At 47.9% G+C, this 22,870-nt stretch overlaps 1 protein-coding gene across 1 annotated transcript; it reads left to right on the top strand.

Annotated features, from left to right (window-relative positions):
- Window positions 1-13,054: 13,054 nt before the first annotated feature.
- Window positions 13,055-15,641, top strand: LOC119291708 (transport inhibitor response 1-like protein). Its single transcript, XM_037570518.1, has 3 exons — window positions 13,055-13,776; window positions 13,876-14,401; window positions 14,488-15,641. Exons 1-3 carry the CDS (start codon window positions 13,235-13,237, stop codon window positions 15,244-15,246), a joined length of 1,827 nt encoding a protein of 608 aa, XP_037426415.1. The 5' UTR covers window positions 13,055-13,234; the 3' UTR covers window positions 15,247-15,641.
- The last annotated feature ends 7,229 nt before the right edge of the window (window positions 15,642-22,870 follow it).

Raw genomic sequence — 22,870 nt, 5'->3', positions numbered from 1 at the left:
GGACCTGTAATTCTCCGGCATGTCGAATACCACATCGAGTGTGATTTTTCCCGCACATCGTGCCTCCCGACTGGGAATAATTCCTCGGAAGGTCGTGCTGCTTTGCTCAATGCGGCTCCTGTCTATTTCAATTTTGTTGGGAGTTTCCTCATAAATGAGGTTTAGTCCGCTGCCGCCGTCCATGAGCACTTTGGTAAGCCGAAAGCCGTCCACAATTGGACTAAGGACCAAAGCGGTTGGTGCCTGGACTATTCTGAATTGAGGTTCGTCAGTGGCATTGAAAGTTATAGCCGTGTCATTCCAGGGGTTTATTGCTGCAACATGGCAGACTTCGGCGAGGCCGCAGAGTGCTCTCTTGCGCCTGTTATTCAAGGTGAAAGTCTCCAAGACTGTCAATACTGTAGTATTGTTGTTTTCAATGGGATGATGCTCTGCGGTGTTGTTAATGAGGAGATCCTCGCCGCTCTTGGCCACCTGCCAAAGTATCCAACATGCTCTAAGGCTATGCATTGGTACGGTATCCGGTGTGGTGTGTATTTTGCATGGCCTATCGAGCCATCCCTCCAACACGGTTCCGCGCCCTGTAGTGGGCTTCGGTTTCTTCATGATTGGATTGGGCGACCTGCGAGGGTACACCCTTTTTGTTCGGACGAGGGGTTTAGTGAGAGCCTGTGGGTCCCAAAAGGCTGCCTGAGTTTTCCAGGCGCTTTCCATCGCACAGTACTTCTGTACTATGGCCACCAAGTCAGCAAAGTGTGACACATGACGGCGATTTATGGCGTTAAGGATTGCCTTGTCCGTGCATTTTTTGCAAAATAATGAGATTGTGTCTTCATCGTGACAGTCCTTAACCTTGTTTTTTACAAGGAGGAACCTGGCCCAAAAGGGATGTACTGTCTCTTGGGACTATTGTCTGATGTGGGAAAGATCGCTTGTATCTGGATGGGTGGGTGGACTTAAGTCCGAACCCTGACCCGGTCTGGGACCCAGAATTTGGGGAAACTCCGAGCTTAATAGTTCGGGTTCCGGGACGTCAACCAATTTTTCTGGCCCGCTGTCCAATTCTAAGTTCGGAGTTCGGGGCATGTCTTCCCGCGAGCGGGTATCCGGCTTAGTGAGCTCGGGAATCCGGATATAGTTCGTCCTCAGTATAGGGGAAGAGTCGTCGCATTGCTCCTCTACCACCACTATGTGATGGGTGATCGGCGGAGAGTTAATCTCTCTCTCATCGGGTTTAAGCCCAATCCGATCATAGTCCATAGCGACTCCCAAGGCGGCGATGCGATCCAGGAGCTCGTTCAAGGACGATAACTCCGTCAGATCCATCTGCTCGGTATATTCCGAGCTGACGCGGAGGCGATTTTTGATGACCCAAGAAGTCATCGTCGGCCTGGCGGCCGAACGGGCGGTCATAACGAAGCCGCCCAATTGGAGGGTCTGGCCTGAGGCCAGGGCTCCCCCGAAGGTGATGTTGTCCTTGATAACAAGGCGAGCCATCAAACCTATTTTCAACGTCATAGTGGAACTCTCAATGAAAGCACCAATGTCGGTGTCAAAACTGGCGAATCTCGGGTAGGGGATCCCGAATTGTGCGTCTAAGGCTAATGGTAACAGGAGGCGGGGGACACGATGTTTACCTAGGTTCGGGCCCTCTCTATGGAGGTAATACCCTACTTCCTTCTTGATTGATCTTGATGATATGAGTATTACAAGAGTGGATCTACCACGAGATCGTAGAGGCTAACCCTAGAATCTAGCCTATGATTATGATTGTTCTTGTCCTACGGACTAAACCCTCCAGTTTATATAGACACCGGAGGGGGCTAGGGTTACATCAGGTCAGTTACAGAGAAGGGAATCTACATAGCCGAATCGGCAAGCTTGCCTTCCACGCAAAGGAGAGTCCCACCCGGACACGGGACGAAGTCTTCTATCTTGTATCTTCATAGTCCAACAGTCCAGCTAATGTATATAGTCCGGCTATCCGAGGACCCCCTAATCCAGGACTCCCTCACCAGTCCCGGTTGTCCTTATGAACTGTGACAACCAAACTGTGATTGCCAAGTCTAAGAGTTCAAAGGACAATATGAAATCCACAAAGCACATAAGAAGAAGAATGAAATCCGTCAAAAAATCAAGAAACTCCAGAGTGATAGCATTGGATTATATCCAGACTGCTAAAAATCTGGTAGACCCTTTTATGAAAGTGCTATCATGGGTTGTGATAGAAAATGCATTGAGGCAGATGGGTATGAGACCCATGTAAGTTGCCATGGGGGTAACGCAACCTATGTGATCGGAGGTTCCGTGAATTAGGACATGGGAAAACAATCCAATAGTCAATTAGGATAGGATGCGTTATTTGTAAAGTATCATAAAGCAAAGGGAAGATCACATGATAACCAAATGTTCACACGAATGTCATTCATGTAATCATAGGGATCGATATGGACGTCCACGGTTCCACTATCGGTCATTGAACGAAGGGGTTTCGTTCATGTCAATGATTTACCAAACCTATGGGGTCACAAGCTTAAGGTAATCATGATCTGCTGAGTGTTAATAGGATGAGAGTGTCGAGGATTTATTTGTGGAATTGTTTCATTAATATTTGGAATAGTTTCGAGAGGAACCAGAAGCGTTTCGAGTCACTAGAAGGGTTTCATAGTTTATCACGCAATACCGGGTATTACCGATAAATAATATACATGTGGAAAATGTTTTCGGAAATGTTAAATTAATAATAAAAAGTTTCTAGTAAGTTTATAAGGATTTTGTATTTAATTTAATATCAATGGGCCTTAAAAGGCCAAGAGGTGGAATAGGAATTGGGCCACCAAGGCCCAATTGGGGTGGCGGTCGTGATCCAAACCATTCATGCATCTTCATATTGTTCCAGGGTGTTCGTAGGGAGATTATTTCGTTTTCTACTATGTTTCCCTATAGTGGCATGTGAGCTGTTCTATTAGTAGATGCTGGTTTCGATCTAGATCACATCTAGATGTGAGGGTTCGATGTTCTTGCTATGCTTCCTAGAGTGTTGCTTCAGTTCAGTTCATTGGCGACATGATGTAGCTTTGTAAAAGGTTCTGACAATCTGCTAATAGTTATTTGGGCTTCATCATAGTCAAGAACATTGAACCGTCGCGTACAAAAGAGGGCAATGAAGATGAATGATCTTCTAGGGGGTCATGCGCATTTGACGAGTTTAGTGTAGGGCTAGAGATTTTTAATTAGGCCTCTTCCCTCACACACCCCGAAAGTTAATCTATCACCAAGAATTATCGCCTTGATTGTGCACATAGGTAGTTAGTGTTATCCGGAAACCCTAGCAGCAACGTAATTTAAATTTGCCAAACGATTAGAGAACGTCTAACTTGGTTTTGCAGGTTTGCACATGATGTGGTATAGCCTTCGTCATGATAATGAGTTTATGTACCAGATGGTTATATGTTGTAACGTTAAGTAGCATGCGCGTCACAGCATGATGGCTGGAGCCACAAGATTACCACTTTAATGTAAAAGATGTAGAGATAGCCTACAGGTTACAGGTGATGGTAGCAAGTGTAGACAAAGGACCCCGGCGTGGAGAAGGTGCATCAGGCGCAGGAGGAGGTGCTGAAGTTTTCGTGCCACGACAATGTTTCCTGAAATTGCCGTTGGACCCCTGCATCGAGAAGGTGCACCAGGCACACGAGGAGGTGCTGAAATTTTTGTGCCACAACAACGTTTCCTGAAATTGCTGCTACAATGGCATTTTTTAAACAACTACCATGGCAATGATGTTTTCTACCGCCAGGCGACGTTTCAACTGAAGATTCAAGGACAATGTGAAGACTCCCCGGTGCCCAGGGGCTATACCATGTCATGCTTTTATGAATTGCCTGAGATGTTTATCCATTTGTTGTTTGCACCCTTTGATTGTGTAGTAGTCAATTATTAGGGTGATCTCTCACAGTAAATATCAAGTTAAAAGGTGATCTTCCTAGTGCTGGAACTGTATATAACACTAGAACATCTAGGCGCGTTGCCGCGCCCACCCATCTTAATGACAATATTTTCTCAAAAAAAAATCTTAACGACAATATGACCATTTATGAAAGAAATGGAAGTATAATTTTCAATCAAGATTTGAATTGAGCGTCTCTATATTTACTATGGACTACAATATATTTAAATACCTTGGTAAAAAAATTGAATGCACCCATAGAAAGGGCCAGTTCAAATAATCATTAAATATCTTTGAACAAGAAAATCCACATGAGATTTTAGAGATCTTTTGCAGACCCGCAAGATAGAAGACACATAAGGAAAACATTTAAAAGATCAACGGTGAGTGAAAATTATGAGTTGTAGCATCAAGTGCACCAATGACACAGGATACTGGATTTTGTATTTGAACTCAAGTATAATTCTAAGTGAAACTACACATATACATTTGCTTCCCGCTACGGGAGTGGGCTTAATATTGAACTTAAAATGTGCATTGGTTGCCATGCAAATGTATGAGATCCGGGGCACATGTCAAGGGCTCAATTTAACATCACATATTCCAAACAGAAGAAATTTAATATTTTTGGGGGAAAGAAGAAATGATATTGAATAAGTACCTTACCCATCTTGACAGTAGTGACAGTAGCATCATATTGTCCGTTGTTTGGAACATTGTATATTAGTTTCTTCCATCAAGTAGATGAAATCATTATATATGTAGTACAAAAAATGGTTAGCCTAAGGAAAATAATCGCACCGAGGGTTGCATATTACCGTGCAAGACCTGGCTTGTGCTTTATGGATGCCATGAAGTTGTATTTTACATATCATCGTTCATCTTCTCAAATGCTACTGCTGCTTCATTTTCTGAAAAGAACTTGAAGATTTTTGTTGGTTTTCCTAATCACGTGATGGCATATTACTTTTGTTATATGACACATCCATTGGTCAGAGACCAATCTATAATAACCATTAGTTATATAGAGAAAAAGGTACGTAAGGGAGATGAACAGTATGGTAGGATAGAATGAAGGCCCAGTTAACTATCTATGGGCCCAAATTGATCAGAGAGCGCCCAGCTCATCCTCCGGAGCAGCGGCCCGGGGACGTTGGGCCAACGACGATGTGCAGGGAAAGAGATTAAGACGACCCTGTGTGTGCGGCGGGACTATCAATCGATCTGATGCGTTGATACGTGACATCCGATGGTTGACAACGTCAAATCGCTGTGGATGGCCATAGCTAGCTCTGTTTTATTGTTTTGTAATGTAGCATCCCAAAGTGCATCATGTCCACATGAGTACAAACGGGTTGTGAGGTGTAAGGCGGGGATGGTGAGACCATGAATGCAGATAGCACTCAGTTGTCCTAAAGTTCTGGCAAAATCGTTCTGAGCTCGGACCACGAAGCGTCGAAAGATGAACAAGAGTCATATGGATATGTGATCGGGAAAAGTTTGCCTACCGGTCAAAACTCACGTCAGCAGTGATGTCCACATCAGTGGTTGTGAATAAGATCATGGTCTTGAATCACTCCCTATCAATTATGAGAGATGTTGATTTGAGTGGGAGCACAATTATGTATTAATTGTGTTTACTCGCTAGTGCAAAATGAATTATGAAGAATGTCTATGTATAATTTGCATTATAATTATAGAATAATGGCTCGCGGTTCCACCTTTGCTATTGAAATTGATTAGATGTTGTTTATCTGGTTGAATCTTTATGATTGAGAGGATCGTCTTCTAAAATGCCAAGAAGGAGTTTGTCCTACCGCATGCTTCCAATACCCTCCTGCTGGCGCTATGGATGATGTGACTCATGTCATTCGTTCCAAAAGACTAGCAATACATTATGGTTTGCTTGCTTCCGAGAAAACTGAACTTCAAATTTTTTGGGATAGTTATGTGATATTCTTGGAACTGAATTTTTTTCAGAAACAAAGAAAGGTTAAAAGATATGTGATATCTTAAGAAGTGTTTTGTTTGCAAGTTCTATTGAAGCGTTCAACTATGTTTAAGACTGAAATACGTACAACTTTATTATTGCCTATAGGGCATATTTCCTTCAGGCATCACATCCGAGACAAGTAGACCGACTCCTGCTTGCATCTACTACTATTACTCCACACATCGACCGCTATCCAGCATGCATCTAGAATATTAAGTTCATAAAGAACGGAGTAACACCTTAAGCAAGATGACATGATGTAGACAAGATAAACTCACATATGAATAAACCCCGTATTTTTACCCTTAATAGCAATGATACATATATACGTGTCATGTCCCCTTCTGTCACTGGGATAGAGCGTCGTAAGAACGAACCCATTACAAAGCACCTCTCCCATTGCAAGATAAATCAATCTAGTTGGTAAAACCAAATCAATAGACCGGAAAGAAATACAAAGCTATAGTAATCATGCATAAAAGATTTCAGAGAAAACTTAAATAATATTCATGGATAGATCTGATCATAAACTCATAATTCATCGGATCCCAACAAACACACCGCAAAAAGTGATTACATCTGATAGAACTCCAAGAACATCAAGGAGACACTACTAGGGAAAAGCCTATACACAGAATCTTACCAGCAGCGTGTTTTAAAATAAGGCGCTGCTACAATGCAGCAGTAGCGCATTCCGGCAGAACATGCTGCTGAAATAAAAGTAGTAGTAGCGCGCCTCCTGTAATCCGCGCTACTGCTATAATTCCCACGACCCCGCCGCGAAGCTAGTTCTAGCAGCAGCGCATTAATTCGAAGTGCGCTACTGCTAGATTGTTTAGCACTAGCGCCTTTCCGTATAGCTCGCTACCGCTAAAACTAGCTATCTCCCACCCCCGCGCTCTCCTCTGTCCGATCCACTCACACTCACACTCACTCGATCTCCCCCTCACCCCCCGCCGGTCCTCCCCCATCGGCCGCCATCACCTACCCATCCTCCCTCTACGCTGTCGTCACCTCCTCCTTGCTGGACTCGGTACCACCCTCCTCCTCCTCGCTCCGCCCTTCCTCCTCCGTCCTACTCTCTCCTCCCTTCTCCAGTAGCCCCTCCTTCTCCATCCTCCCTCCTCCATCCACAACCCCTCCTCCCTGCTACATTTTGATTTAGTAGGCTAGTTCATATGCAACATTTTGATTTAGTTCATTTGATTTAGTTTATTTAGTAGGCAAGTTGATTTAGTAGGCAAGTTGATTTAGTAGTCAAGTTGATTTAGTAGGCTAGTTGATTTAGTTGATTTATAGAACATTTCGATTTAGTTGATTTAGTACGCTAGTTGATAGCTCTGAAGATTTGGCACCACCTAGCTAGATCTTAGGATTATAATTGTCTATCAAATTGCTTCTCGCGGAAGAAGAATGAAATTGCTTCTCGCGGAAGATTTGGTATTTGCCTGCTAGTTGTTGGTTCTATTCTAGAAGGTGTTAGGAAGCTATGATAATATAACTGAAGAAGAACCAAAAATATCACATGCTACTGTTTTTCTTTCCTGTGAAGTGGATTGTTAATCCTTTGCTCATATTGCTTTAGGAAAATGGCGCCACCACCACCACCACCATGTCGACTGTGCAAGTGAAGGTGCGCCAGCAACCTTGCAACTGGCAAACTATCCGGCATCTACTTCCAGCCGAGTTTTCGTCATGCGGCGGTAAGAAATTATATGAAATGTAACAACTATTTTATTTTTAGTGTTGGCATTACTGCACTGTGTCATTTTGCTTTTTTACACAGATCGTCCCATACAACGTGAGGTTGAAATTCAGCAAGCTGACAGGAGATACTGTGACATTTGAGGCTCCTGGGGGGGGGGCGTACACTATGGAGGTCGAGAAAGGACGCAATATGTCGCAGATTGGAGGAGATGGATGGGCCCGTTTCCTCGCCCGCATGCGTCTTACTGGTGGTGAGTTGATCCGTTTCTCCTTCAGAGCAGAAAGACCCAAGCTGGATGTCATTTATATCAACCTAGTGGAAGATGATGAAGATGACGAAGATGATGAAGATGACGAAGATGATGAAGATGACGAAGATGATGAAGATAATGAGGACCCATTCGATGAAGATGATGAGGACCCACTTCATGAAGCCATCGTAGCTCAAAGAATGAGGTTGAGCGAGAAGGAGGTGTGCAACCTATGGGACATAAATCTGCCACGTCATGACTTTGTCGGGATGCCATTCGTGACCCGCCTAACAAGTACCATGGTCGATCGACATGATATGGTATGTTATACTTACAAATTCAAATTATCCGATGATATGCTTAGAGTAGAGTCCAATGATATGTTGTGTGGAATCTAGTCAATGACATGCTTTAGTGTAGAGTCCGATCACATGCTTATTAGTGTTGAATCTAAGGAACTATTAATAGTGGAGATAATCCATACATACTTATTAGTAGAATTCATGCCTAGTACAAATGTGTAGTACTGTGTCTTTTAATAGTGTAGAAATGTATACTTAATAGAAACATATTTGCAAGAGTATGTGCAAGGCTATTTATTAATTGATATGTTTTTCTTATTCAGAAATTGGCAAAGAGCCTATCTGTGAGTTGTGGTATCTAGCCTGATGAAGAAGGCTCAACTGGACTACGCCTTACCGCAAGGGGCTTCGTCACAACCTGTACTTACCGCATGGACGCGGATGGTTGCACACACTTAAACTGGGTTGGGTGGAAGAGATTCCTCGTTGGCAAGAATCTTCGTGTTGGACAGGCCATCCTAATTACTATCAGGAACACCCACCGCCCAGGCTTGAGGATGATGATCGTCGTCGATATCATCTAGAACTACATATGTGTGTGTGGCTATATCATCTAGAAATACATATGATGATCATCGTCGATATCATCTAGAACTACATATGATGATCATCGTCGATATCACATAGTACCGCTTGAGGATGCATGTTGACTATATATGAAATTGTTATCTAGTACTCCCTTCGTTCCAAATTACTCGCCGTGGTTTTAGTTCAAATTTGAACTAAAACCACGACGAGTAATTTGGAACGGAGGGAGTACTACCTAGTACCTATAATGCTTTATGAAATTGATATCTAGTAGTACCTAGTATCTGGAAATTGCAGTTTATTGAAACTGAAACGGGGTAGGAAGTGGGGGGTGGGGGTAGGGGATGATGAAAGATATAGCAGTAGCGAGGGGCTAGGAAACCGCTACAGCTAATTAATAGTAGCGCGTTCCAGAAAAGCGCTGCTGATATAGTCAACAGTAGTAGCGCGGGTGTGGACCGCGCTACTACTATCAGTTAGCTGTAGCGCCGTAGCAGTAGCGCGGCTGCCCGTGCTGCTGATAGCCTCAAAACTCGCGCTACTACTAGGGTTTCCCTAGTATTGATAACATTGTATTGAAGATCAAATAGAGAGAAGAAGCCATCTAGCTACTAACTATGCACCCGTATGTCTGTGGTAAACTACTCACACATCATCGGAAGGGCACCAAGGATGATGTAGAGCCCCTCCATGATCGAATCCCCCTCCGACAAAGTCTCGAGAAAGGCCTCCAGATGGGATATCGTGGTTCTGGAACTTGCAGTGACGAAAAAAGTATTTTGTGGACTCCTCTGGTGGTTTCGCGATTTTAGAGAATTAATAGAGGCGGAGTTAGGTCAAATAGAGCCATATGGGCCCCACAAGATACCAAGGCCTGCCCTACCCCCTAGGCGCGCCCTGGTGCCTTGTGGGCCACTACTCCATATTATCATCTCCTCCCGAAGCTTCTAGGGTCTCTTATGTCCAGAAAAAAATCAGAAAAAAGTTTCGTGACATTTGGACTTCGTTTGGTACTGATATTCTGAAAAACCAAAAACAAACAAAAAAATAGCAATTGTCACTGGGCACTAAGTTAATAGGTTAGTACCAAAAAATGATATATTGTTGGTTGAAAATTTATATAAAACATCCAAGATTGATACTATAATAGCATGGAACAATCAAAGATTATAGATACGTTGGAGACGTATCAACGATCATACTGAATCGACCCAAAACTTGTTTGTTATACTTTGAGATGCAGTAGTCAGAAGTCAATTGTTATAACACGGAGTTCTAACTTGTGATTTAGTTCCTTAGACCATGGGAGTATCACAGTCACTTCTTACAGTACGATGGACTTTGGAGGTTGCTCAAATGTCATCTGTAACTAGGTGATCATAACGACAACTTACACATTCATCGGAAAGTTTGACAAGGTACTCAATAGCTTGAGAGTGGAATCTTCTCCTCCGACGATGGACATATATGATTAGGCCCCTCTAGGTGTGATGGAGTCCATCATCGTCTGGCCATACACATGATCACGGGGATGCCGGAACATGTTAACGAGAAATAAGAACAAAACCGACAATGAGGTGACCAGTATAGTGAGCATGTGAGTGACTCAAGAGGATACCGATACATCTCACCTCGGATTTTGTAAAGTATCATGAAGCAAATGGAATATCACATGATAACCAAAGGTTCACTCAAATGTCATTCGTGTAATCATAGGGATCGATATGGATTTCCACGGTTCCGCTATCAGTCATTGAACCAAGGGGTTTCATTCATGTTTATGATTTACCGATCTGTGAGTGTTAATAGGACAAGAGTATCGAGTATTTGTTTGTGGAATTGGTTCATTAATATTCGAAATAGTTTCGAGAGGAACCAGAAGCATTTCAGGGTCACTATAAGGGTTTCGGAGTTTATCGAGCAATACCGGGTAATACCGATAAATAATATATAGGTGGAAAATGTTTTTGGATATGTTAAAATTAATAATAAAATACTCTAGTAATTGTAGAAGACTTTTATATTTAATTTAATATCAACGTGTCTTAAAAGGCCAAGAGGTGGAAGAGGAATTGGGCCACCAAGGCCCAATTGGGGTGGTGCCCTCTTTCCCTTAGTGGGAGGCCGAATTGGGGAGGGGGGAACTCCTCCTTTCCTCCGTGGCCAGCACAAGGGGAGGGGAGTCCTTCCCATTCTCTTGGCAGCCCTCCTCCCCTCCAACCTATATATACTAAAGGTTCAAGGCACTTTTGTACATACCAGTTTTGGAGCCTCTTCTAGTTCATCTAGTTCTAGTTCTAGTTGATCTAATTAGAGCTAGACCTAGTTCCTCTAATCCTCACAATTAGAAGTCGTGTGTTGTTCTAATCTCCTCCCTCTAATTCTCCGGTGATGATTAGCTCTAGACAGTGAAGCGTTGCCGCATCGTGAAGACCGTATGCTTGCAACCAAGTAGAGAGGCAATGATTTTGGTCTTCTGCCCAAGGGATCGACTGAGGGTGGTTCGCGGGATCGTCTTCAATGGTTCGAGGGACTTCAAGTACGATATACACCGACTTGACTAGTTTCGTTGCACTCCGGCGTCGGTGATGATCGTGATCCAAACCGTTTATGCATCTTCATATTGTTCATGTGTGTTCGTAGAACGATCTTTTTCCTACTACGTTTCCCAATAGTAGGGGCCATACTCCGCCAGTTGCGCACCGCTCGGCGGTGCATGATTCACTTGGTTGATGCAACCAGACCATCGGTTGCATTGGTCATGAATGGTGCCCCAACGATGCCCAAGAAAACCTTGCGTACAACTTGATCGCACGTCCACAGAGTTGTTGTAGTGCTTGGTAGTTCTCTCCCAAAACATAGTCTTGGTGTGATCCATTCTAACCATTGCATCCATGGAGATCGCGCACCAAGAATTGCAAAGAGCAATATCCTCGTTTTGGTTGTAGTTGGTGGTGCGTGACCTTAACACATGCGTTCTTGCTTCCGTCATCTCCACAACCTCCTCTTCCTTGGCCATCTCCTCATCGACCACCACCTCCTCGGCCTACCGCTCTTCCTCGGCCTCCTACTCCTCCTCGGCCTCCTCATGCTCCATGCCTTGGGCCGCCTCTGAATGATGCCAAAAGGATTCATAGTTGAGCTCATCAAGTCCAATGGTAGCAGAGGACTCGAAAGACACGAGGACAACCGTGTTCATCTTCGCACTATGACAGCAAAGCAAACAAACTACATCACCATCAGCCACCAACAAGACGCGAGGTTTTTCTTTACCTTGTAGGCATTTCATTGAGCACTTGGTGGTTGCGATGCTTGTTGCCGCTCGCGCCGGAACAGTTGCCGTAGGGGGCACCGACCTTGGACGAAGTGCCGATGTGGCCTTCTTCATCTTCTTCTTCGCAGCCTCCTCTGCTGCCGTCGGCTTTCGAGCTTGTTTGGCTCCGACGGGAGCGGCGGGAGGGCGGCCGACAGTTGCCGGAGAGGCGGTGGCCACCGCTGAGGCCATTGGCGCTGTTGAGGAGGAGCGTGGACCCGATCATTTTTTTTCATCCCCGCATTATTCTTTGGCACGGGTGTTGTTGCGTGGGTGATTCTGGTGGTGAAAAGCCGGCTGTGGTGGCCGACGGGGTGAGGTAAGGGCCCGGGCTATCCATTCTGGCCGGAGGGACGGTCATCGGTGGCGGCGATAGGGCGTGGTGGCTGCAGCGGCGGGAGACAGGGCGGCGAGGGCGTGGGAGAAAGAGATGCGCCACTACTACTCGGCCGCGGCGAGAGTGAGCATATTGGGGGAGATTTGGGGGGATACTGGGAGATGGAGGATTATTTTTACTCCACTGTATCGGTTAGGTGATCGGCTAAGTGCGTCGTAAGGGAGGATAATCGAATTATCCTTCCTTACCGTCTTATTAGGGATCGGTTAGAAATGCCCGTATTGCTCTAGGGCAATACTGCTCTACTACTACGTAGTGCACTAGAAAGTAGATATCCTTTGATAAAATCTTAGGGTGCGTGTACAGCAGCCAGTTTTGGAATACTGCCAGTTCGTATACATCAAGTAGTTTTTGAATACTGTTATTGGTTTGTGGACGCTTCTAAACAAGTTGGGTTGGGCCAGTGCATCTCTCTCGTACCAGTACACCAGTTGTAGATCACACCTGAAAAAGGTACAAATCATGAGATCTACTCACTCTACCCACCCCTTCACCACCTCGCCTCGGCTCTATCCATCCATCCAGCCAGCGAGCGACTGACCCGCGCGTCCAGCTCCAGCCCCCCCTCCCTCCCTCCCTCTACTTCTTTGTCCTGCTCTGCTGTAGAGCACTGCCGTCTGCCGGGGCAACCGGCGGAACACAAGTACGCCTCCCCCCTCACCTCACCCCACGGCCTCACACCCACACCCACCCACCCTCCACTGCTCCCTCCGCTCCGCTCGCCCTCGCGCGCCATGTCCGAGGAGGACGAGGACCAGGCGGGGGCGCCGCCCAAGCGGCCGCGCGCGGCGTCGCCGCCTCCGCCGCCGCCGCCGCCCGACCAGGTGCTCGACAACGTGCTCGAGACGGTGCTCCAGTTCCTCAGGGCCCCGGGCGACCGTGGCGCGGCCTCCCTCGTCTGCCGCTCCTGGCACCGCGCCGAGTCCGCCACCCGCGCCTCCCTCGCCGTCCGCAACATCCTCGCCGCCTCCCCGGCCCGCGCCGCGCGCCGCTTCCCCAACGCGCACCACATCCTCCTCAAGGGCCGCCCCCGCTTCGCCGACTTCAACCTGCTGCCCCCCGGCTGGGCCGCCTCCGCCTTCCGCCCCTGGGTCGCCGCCCTCGCCGCCGCCGCCTTCCCCGCGCTCCGCTCCCTCTCCCTCAAGCGCATCACCGTCACCGACGACGACCTCGACCTCCTCGCCCGCTCCCTCCCGCCCTCCTTCCGCGAGCTCTCCCTCCTCCTCTGCGACGGCTTCTCCTCCCGCGGCCTCGCCTCCCTCGCCTCCCATTGCAGGTAATATAATGCCATTCCCTTCCATTCCAGCTTGCTCACACTACTCGGTAATGGCGGCATGATAATAGCGTATCTCTATTTGGTTTGGTTCTCGCGCAGAGGGCTGCGTGTGCTCGACGTGGTGGACTGCGAGCTCAACGAGGAGGAGGACGACGAGGTGTCGGACTGGGTGGCGGCGTTCCCGCGGGGGCACACCGACCTGGAGTCCCTCTCCTTCGAGTGCTTCACCCCGCAGGTACCGTTCGCCGCGCTCGAGGCTCTCGTGGCGCGCTCGCCGCGCCTCCGTCGCCTGCGCGTCAACCAGCACGTCTCCCTCGGTCAGCTGCGCCGGCTCATGGCGCTCACGCCCCGCCTCACGCACCTCGGCACGGGCTCGTTCCGGCCGGGGGACGGCGCCGAGGACGAGGGGCTCGACTTCGGCCAGATGCTGACCGCCTTCGCGTCGGCCGGCCGGGCCAACTCGCTGGTCTCGCTCTCCGGCTTCCGTGATCTCGCGCCGGAGTACCTGCCGACCATTGCCACGGTCGCTGCCAACTTAACCAGCATGGACCTGAGCTACGCCCCTGTCAACCCCGACCAAGTCCTGCTCTTCATCGGGCAATGCCGCAGCCTTGAGACGCTATGGGTACTAACCAGACTGCTTTCTCGCCATAGTTCTTGCCTCTGGGCTGCTCCATGGTTCCCAATTTCTGATGACAAGTTCTTTGCCAGGTGCTCGACTCAGTGCGCGACGAGGGGCTCCAAGCCGTGGCGATGTGCTGCAAGAAGCTCCAGGTTCTCCGCGTGCTCCCATTGGACGCGCACGAGGACGCAGATGAGCTGGTGTCGGAGGTCGGGCTCACCGCCATCTCCGAGGGCTGCCGTGACCTTCGGTCCATTCTCTACTTCTGCCAGAGGATGACCAACGCCGCCGTCATCTCCATGTCGCACAACTGCCCCGAGATGAAGGTGTTCCGGCTATGCATAATGGGGAGGCACCGGCCTGACCACGTGACGGGGGAGCCGATGGACGAAGGGTTCGGCGCCATTGTCCGCAACTGCAGCAAGCTCACCAGGCTCTCCACGTCCGGGTACCTGACGGATCGAGCGTTCGAGTACATTGGCAAGTACGGCAGCTCCTTGCGGACGCTCTCCGTGGCGTTCGCCGGGGACAGTGATCTGGCGCTGCAGCACATCCTCCAGGGCTGCTCCAAGCTGGAGAAGCTCGAGATAAGGGACTGCCCGTTCGGCGACGCCGGCCTCCTCTCCGGCATGCACCATTTCTACAACATGCGGTTCGTCTGGATGTCGGGCTGCAGCCTGACGCTGCAAGGCTGCCAGGAGGTGGCGCGGCAGCTCCCACGGATGGTGGTGGAGCTGATAAACAGCCAGCCTGAGATCGAGAAGACAGACGGCGTCGACATCCTATACATGTATCGATCACTGGAGGGGCCAAGGGAGGATGTTCCACCATTTGTGAAGATCCTGTAAGAAGATTATAGGTGCTTGGCATCCTCGGTGCAGATCAAATGCAGCCCATGTAGCAAGACAGCAGGACGCCGGAGTCGCAGATATGAGAGGAGTGTTCGTTCAGCCATTGTTGTTGTAGTAGCTGTAGGGTTCATAGGTATTTCCAACATTTTCTACGAGAAGATCATAAGCGCGGCGGAGCAAGCTTCTTGGAGGGGCCTTCATCACCATTGCCTCCTCAGTTTTGTTTGCTGCTCCCTCTGAGAGGCCGCCTTCTGTTCGAGGACGGACCTATCCGCGCCGGCACGGCGGCGATGGTTTCCCTAATTTTTCGAAGCGAATCTTGTTATCATCAACATCAATTAAATTCATTAACACTTCTATTCCATGTTCTTGTTTCGCATGGTTTCCCTTCCATAGTTCATTAGTCAGGTGCCAGAATCCTAAAATAATTTCTCCTGAATTGAGCCGTGTTATTTTGTTGGGATATGTTTCTCCTGTCTCGAGCTTTGTGATCTGAATGCCCATCTCTGGTGGAAGTCTTTTTTTTGTTTTTGAAAAGCCCTCCCTCCCTGAAGGTCAGGGAGGCTGTCCATTCGTGATCTCCTGTGAATCCTGAGGTTTGGCAGGTGGTATCATTACCAGAGGACCTAGTATCACAACCTGGAGGTTCCATCCATCCACAGCCGGGTTCCTTACTCGAAAGTTTGGCCCTGGTCCATGCAGTGATTATTGCCTCGCGCCTATTTTGTCTTGATAGCCCTAGGCCTCTCCCGCCCTAGCCGACGTGTCCGCCTTCCACGGCCGGAGAGCGGAGACGTCGACTGCCTTCCAAGTTATTAGGCCAACTCCACCGCGCGACCCCAAACGAACGTCCTTTTTGTCTGGATTCTGTCCGTTTGGGTAGGGGTTTGGGGCCGTGTCCAGGCGTGTCCTGGGATGCGGTGGCCGTGCGCGCAGCGCGTGGCCGCATCCATTTGCCCCATCCTGTTTGCGTCCACTTAAAAAACTAATTCAGCCAGCGTCTCCGGTTCATCACGCCGGCCTACACGTCCATCGCCGGCATCAGCCAGCGGCCGACAACACAGCCCGCCACCAAAATGAATAGTTCTCCTCGCCGGCAACACAGCCGGCCTCCAAAATGAATGTTTTCTCGCCGGCACACTGCCAGCGGCCCCGACGGGCGGGCGGCACCCATGCCAGCCTCAAAAAGAACGGCCACGCCGATCGGATGACCTAGTTCAGGCCTTCGGCGTCGAGCATCTCCTTCTGTCTGGCCTCGAACCAGGCCCTCGTCTTGTCGCTCATCTTCGACAAGTCCACGCTCATGATCGCAAGGGCCACCTCCTTCGCTTTGGTGGCGGCATTGGTGGCCTCGATGTCGAGCTGCCTCTGCCTGGCCTTGACGTTGTCGGCCTCGATGTCCAGCTGCCTTTGCCGGGCCGCCTCCTCCATGTCGAGCTGCCTTTGCCGGGCCGCCTCCTCCATGTCGAGCTTCCTCCTCTTGGCTGCCTCCTCCATCTCAAGCTTCTGTCTTTGAAGGTCTAGGTATTGCTTCATTTGCTCGTCCTTACTTTGCCGCTTCTTCTCGTCCCTCACATCCTTTTGGGACATCATGCCATGCAAAGTCTCATGCAAGGCCATGGATGAGGCGTCACGTATGTCGTCCACCTTGGAGTTGGTCTTGCCCCTCGGCCTCTTCAATGCCTCGCCATCCCCACCTCCGGCGAACTTGGCCGTCTTCTTGCCTCTCTTTCTTTGAAGTTCACGGTATTGGTCCTTGAACTTGGGGCAATTGTTGATGAGCGTCCAACAATGCGTAAGAGTAAATGGCTTGTCATTGTGCCGGGCCTTGAATGCCTCCAAAGATTGGAATGCCTACACCACATGATCAACAACAAATGAACATGCAAACATATACATGGCCGAAGCTTAATGGCCGTAGGAAGGAAAGAGCTAGAAAGAGGAGAGGGGGCGGCGGGAGGGAGGCGGGAGGGTTTGGTGCAAATGGCGCCAAATGGGTGTGGGGGGTGGTTTCTCCCACCAACAGGCGGGCCAGGGAAGGACAAGCGTGCGCGTCCCGCCCGTCCGCGCGCTGTCCCTTTCACCCCAAAATCAGCGCAAGTTTGGGCCGGGGATGGGTCGAAAGCGGACACAAAGTCCGTTTGCGCCCGTGCGCTGGGCCGTCTCTTTTGTCCCTTTTACCCCAAACGGACGGGGGGGCGGACAGGATAGGGTCCGCGGTGGAGTTGGCCTTTATCAGTATCATACGAGCAGCTCCTTGATTTTCCCCACTGCAAATCGCGTGCTGAATGCTGATAGCTGTTGGCGTACTAGGCGGATCACCACAGCCTTTTCTTTTCTTTTCCCCGGCTTCTTTCTTCCGGGTGCTGCTGCCTCTGATGGCTCTGCTTGGATAGTGACCAATCCTTGCTGCAAGGATGGCAAATGATGAGGGAGTGATGACCGGTCGACCTCGACGGGGACTGATCCATCGGTTGACTGATCACCACGATCGAGCCACTGACTGACTGGTCTGAGTGAGAGCTCAGAACGGGGGGTAGATGCCAACCCATGGCGATGGAGGGTCAGATGAGGACAGTACAATCTGCACGAGGTGAGAAAGGCTTCCTCTGCTAAATCATTCGCCACCTTGACCACTTCCATTTCTCTCCTCTTATGTTGTTACTTGTAATAACGTGCGAACAATCATCGTCTGCAAGTGATCAGAGTTTGCAAGTTAGTTGCTCGTTGTCGTCGATGATGGTCGAGCAAGAACAACAGCATGATTGACGGTGAGAAAATCTACAGCTCTTTTTTGGAACAGGAGATCTCTATTGATCTTCCTGGTAGGTCCTCCATCCAGTGGTTGGGACTGGCTGCCCCGCTCATCTTGACACATCTTGTCGAGATAATTGGTTACTGTTCCAGCGTGCAGCTGAAGAAGACGAACGAAAAAGAAAGAAAAAACGATGTTCAGATATCGTGGACCTCGTGCAGCCATGGAAAGAGATGAGGAAGCAAGTGAAGCTTTGGTTGCTTGAACTGCTGCAGCAGTGGGCGTCCGATAATTAAGGGCACGGCGGTTGATTCACCGAGCGGAAACCTGCAAGGGCTATGCGCCATGGGTGCACAGCGTTTGCGTATGTGCAATCTTTTATGGGTTCTACCTAGTCAGCAGTGCTCTGCTAGATGAACAGGAACTGAGAGGACTCTGGTCTCTGGGAGCCGGGCTCCACCTCCACTGCTGCAGGGAGGTTTTGGAAGATTGCTGCTTGTCCAATTGTTAGTGTGAGAGTGATTAAATGCAGGCTCAGATCAGATCAGATCCTCACAAGGGGGTGAGATCGAGTTCGAAACCATGAGATAATTCGTGTCGACATCACAGGTAGTAAGATTGATTGATGCCTGTTGTTGGGACGTTTGTGATGAGACTACTCTGTGTGCAGTGCCTTCACACTGGTTGCTGCAACTGCGATGCTTCATTCATACGTACAGCAGATAGCATGTGCCTTTGCTGCCCAACCTCCAGCAGCAGCGCAGTGGCTCCAAAACTAGCAACAAGTGAAGCAGCTCTTCACCTCTTGCATGAGTAATTGAGTATACGGGCCTAGTTCATGCATGGAAACGTAGAGACAAGTTTGTCCATGGATCTATCTGGTAATCTCTTCTGAAAGTTGGGGGGTAGACATGTGTTTCACTATGCAGAAACACTTGACAGTTCTTCTATCAGACAGTACAGCTGCTGCATATGGGAGTTATGGGTTTGTGCATGAGCTGAAAGGTTCTCCCTTTTATCTCTAGTGTGGTCAAGAACTTTTGCATCTGATGATTATTAAACGGTCAAGCTCAAGTTTAGTAACTGCTAACTACCTCTTCCGGTGTGGGCCATGGGGGCAATCATATGAGCATACGAGCAGTGATAAGATTGGGTTGATAGGCTTCCCTTTATAGTGTGTCAACAACACCTTGGTTTTACAACAAATCCTGTCACGTCACCTTTTCTGGCCCTTTTGCTGATTGAAGTAGTAGTGTCATGTTCCTAAATATCCAAGATAACACTGGAGCTTTTCTTCTTCAAAAGAATGGAGAAGATAACACTGGAACAGCTAGCACGTCCACATGTGTATGAAGCCCTAGGGAAAGTAGAGGTGCTCCACTAAATCCCACAAAGCTATTTTCCTCATGTTCTCTGCCTGATATTTGTACCGGGAATCGATCTACCACGTATGTCAAAGTTCTTGTTGGAAAACCCTAAGCGCATCTTTTGTCGAAACATCGGTAAAAGCGTATATATATTGCTTTATAGCAAAAAGAGAGGGGAAAAGAAAAAAAAGAAAAGGCAAAGTGGCTTTGCATTTGTGGAAGCTGGATTGCCAGAACATATTCTGTAATCGGAACCACGGGCAAAGCTTTTGTATTAGTCAACGATTTGTGATGGATGATGAAGTGGTTGTGGGTGAAGTGATACCTGTGACTTGAACGTAGCTTTCACTGGTTACTTTCAGCATCTGCCTTGCCCTTGCCCTTGCCTAGTGGTGGTGGAGACTTCGGTTCCAAGTCTCAGCTAGCTAGCTACTGTAGTGCGAACTGCAGAGCACATGGTAGCTATATGCTCATGTATATATGTTTTCCACAATTTTGGTAGTTTTTAACAAGGAAGACCAGGCACCGTCACCGACAATGCTTCGAGGGCAGGTTATGGGCGGTCGTAAACGTCGGGTTTCTGGTTGGAGCTTGGAACAGGAAACTGATTTTTCTGTTGGACTTGGATCTGTGCAAAAGACATCTATCTGCCCATCTTGTTGAATTAGGTGAGGACTACTTCCTGAAACCTTGCTAAAAACTGGCTCAATCAATCATGCATTGCCAACAAAAATCATGGGAGGAGCATTATTGCACACTCTCTGCAGATCATTGGCTCAATCAGATCCCTCCTGTTCACCAAAACTGACTCCTGTTCATCACGAAAAAGTAAAGTCACTACTGTACGTCCACCATTTTTCTCGCTGTGGTGTTTGCAGTGGGCTGAGGCTGAGCGTGATCTCGCACGCACTGCTCCGGCCGGGGACAGGACAATCTACAAGTTGCTGCGTGCTCCATTGGCCAACCAACAGAGAGGACAAGTCCCACGAGGCGCCTTTCGTATGGATCTGGAGCAGCTCCGGCTCCAGCCAATCCAGCTTCTCCCACGAGCATAGCCCCCTCCCCTCCCCCCTGGCGACCAGCGTGGTGGTAAAGCCGCCATTGCTGCCCTAGCAAAGTGGCAGTGCTAAACGATGGGCCATATGCAGTTAAATGCCTTGCAAAACAATGCAAAGACATGAGAGATTGTCCACAGGGGCAGCTGCGTGCATGCATGGGGCATGCACATGCGAGGTTGAATTGGGCTCCTATAGCACCAGAGAGATTTGCAAAGGCGTCGCTCAATGCTGTTGCTTGTGTAGATCTACAGCAGACCAGAGGGCTGCCTGCGTGCTTCCCTCTTAATAGCTCGTGTGCATGCATGCATGCAAGGTGGCAGCCACTATGATGTGTACAATTAAGAGACCACAAACACACACAAGATGATGAGGAGAAGCAAACAAGCTAGGGGTGTGGTACTGTGTTTAGGCAGTGGCCCAGCGGGGCAAAGATAGTTTTGGATCAAGTTTGCACCCTTAGCTTTGTGTATTAAAGCTTGACCTTTTGTATTATTTGCACATGTCTAATCAAGGATTTGATGTCATGGGAAGTACACCCCTATAATTAATCGTAATCACATCATGTATATGCTGATCCCCAGGCTGAAACAATGTTTGAGCCATTTTTTTCCCCTTTCTCTTTTCATCTTCTCAAAGCGTAGGCTAGGGAATATTGCTCATGATTTGGATGCCCCAAGAGACCATGGACTTGTTGGTAGGACGATTGGACGAAGGACGTGATATTGTGACAGCCAAAGATCACATAGCTATATACTCCTTTGTGAGATGACGCAGTGACACACGGAAAAGGAACAAGAGAAAAGCCTGCCTTATACACCAGAATAGCAATCGTAATGGATTTTCGCTTTCATGTCCTGTCATCAATCATACTTTAAAAAATATATATTCGCCTAGATATTCCGACTGGACATAGACAGGGCGATTTTCTTTTTCGCCGCACGAGGGGCCGTGGATTGAATTTCTTGCTTCAAAATAAATAAAAATCGAATTGCTTGCTTCCATCAAACAAACAAAATTCTTGTGTGGATGTGTCGGCTCGACGTGACAAAAGTCACATAGGCCTCCACTATTATCGCAAAAAAGAAGATTTTACTTGATGTGCCCGACCTACTCCACCATCTTTTATTTTTGGATAAGTATATTTTTCGTCCTCGAACTCTTTCGAGAGTTTAGAAATCGTCCCTCAACTCTAAACCGGAGAGTTTTCGTCCCTCAACTATCAAAACCGGATAGTTTTTGTCCCTTGTGCCGCTTCGGGCGGTTTTAGTCCTGGATGAACAGTATCAAAAGATACTTTGGTGCACAAGACACGTGCAAAATTTTACAGCCTCAGATTTTTTTGATTTTTATTTTATTTTACTGGTCACCGATTTACTGTTCATCCCGGACTAAAACCGCCCGAAGCGGCACGAGGGACGAAAGCTATCCGGTTTTGATAGTTGAGGGATGAAAACTCTCCGGTTTAGAGTTGAGGGACGATGTCTAAACTCTCGGAAGAGTTCGAGGACGAAAAATATACTTATCCCTTTATTTTTGTAAGGATTCTCTTTTTGAGTCAATTTTTTTGTTGTCAAAGAAGGGCTTTCCCCTTCCGATTTTCATTCCTGAAAACCTCAAGCATCCAAGCATCCAAACCTAGAACAAACTACTAGAACGAGAGTCCAGCAACACAAACTAAAAACAAGTCTGCAGTCTGCACCACGAACAGCAGGAAATTACATATTTAATACGATCACCAAAAAATCAAAACTACTAAAGCACAGGGGCAACGTTCAGGAACAACAACTTCAGCAGGAAGCAGGGTCTTCTTTTTCTTCTAGCCTTGCTACATTGATCCTCCACCCCTGCGACGCTGTGTACACTTCACTTGCTCCCAGCTCCAGCACCATTTTTGTGGTTCCTTTATCTGCAAAACAGACCAATCAACGATCCAGTGGCTCATTAGTTTGATTATAGAGAAAGGATCATTTATCCTTTTATTTTCAAAAATAATCCCATTTCTACTTTTCCAAATGGCCCAAAACAAAGCAGAAACCCCCACCATGACTACTTTCCTATCATCCTTGTTAAACCTGCCCAGCCACCTCCCCCCCCTCGGGCAGTTTTTGACAGAATGGGGATGTTTGTAAGCCTCACAACACACTTGACTAATCCCCAAAGCAGAGATGCCACCGAACAAGTGAAAAATAAATGATCAACTGATTCATCTTTCCCACAAACACACACACACATTTTTCCTCCTTTCCATCCCCTTTTTAGCAACGCATCTCTGGCTAGTATACTCTTCCTGTTAACTAGCCACAACAAAACTTTAATTTTTGCAGGAACTTTGGTTTTCCACAAGAATTTATGCGGAACGTTAAGCCAGATGTGATCAGCTTTCTATACAAGGATCCAACAGAAATTTTTTGGTCCGCAGTAAGAGTCCAGATTACTTTATC

The sequence above is a fragment of the Triticum dicoccoides genome, chromosome 4B (assembly GCF_002162155.2).
Source record: "Triticum dicoccoides isolate Atlit2015 ecotype Zavitan chromosome 4B, WEW_v2.0, whole genome shotgun sequence".
NCBI classification, from domain to species: domain Eukaryota; kingdom Viridiplantae; phylum Streptophyta; class Magnoliopsida; order Poales; family Poaceae; genus Triticum; species Triticum dicoccoides.
Note: the sequence above shows the minus strand (reverse complement) of the source record. Positions and strands in the feature narration are given on the sequence as shown.

Bases quoted from the DNA above. Each gene is read 5' to 3' on its own strand.
- LOC119291708 (XM_037570518.1), top strand. From the start codon at position 13,235: ATGTCCGAGGAGGACGAGGACCAGGCGGGGGCGCCGCCCAAGCGGCCG. The intron at 13,777-13,875 runs GTAATATAATGC...GTTCTCGCGCAG, and splicing joins TCCCTCGCCTCCCATTGCAG to AGGGCTGCGTGTGCTCGACG. The intron at 14,402-14,487 runs GTACTAACCAGA...GTTCTTTGCCAG, and splicing joins GCAGCCTTGAGACGCTATGG to GTGCTCGACTCAGTGCGCGA.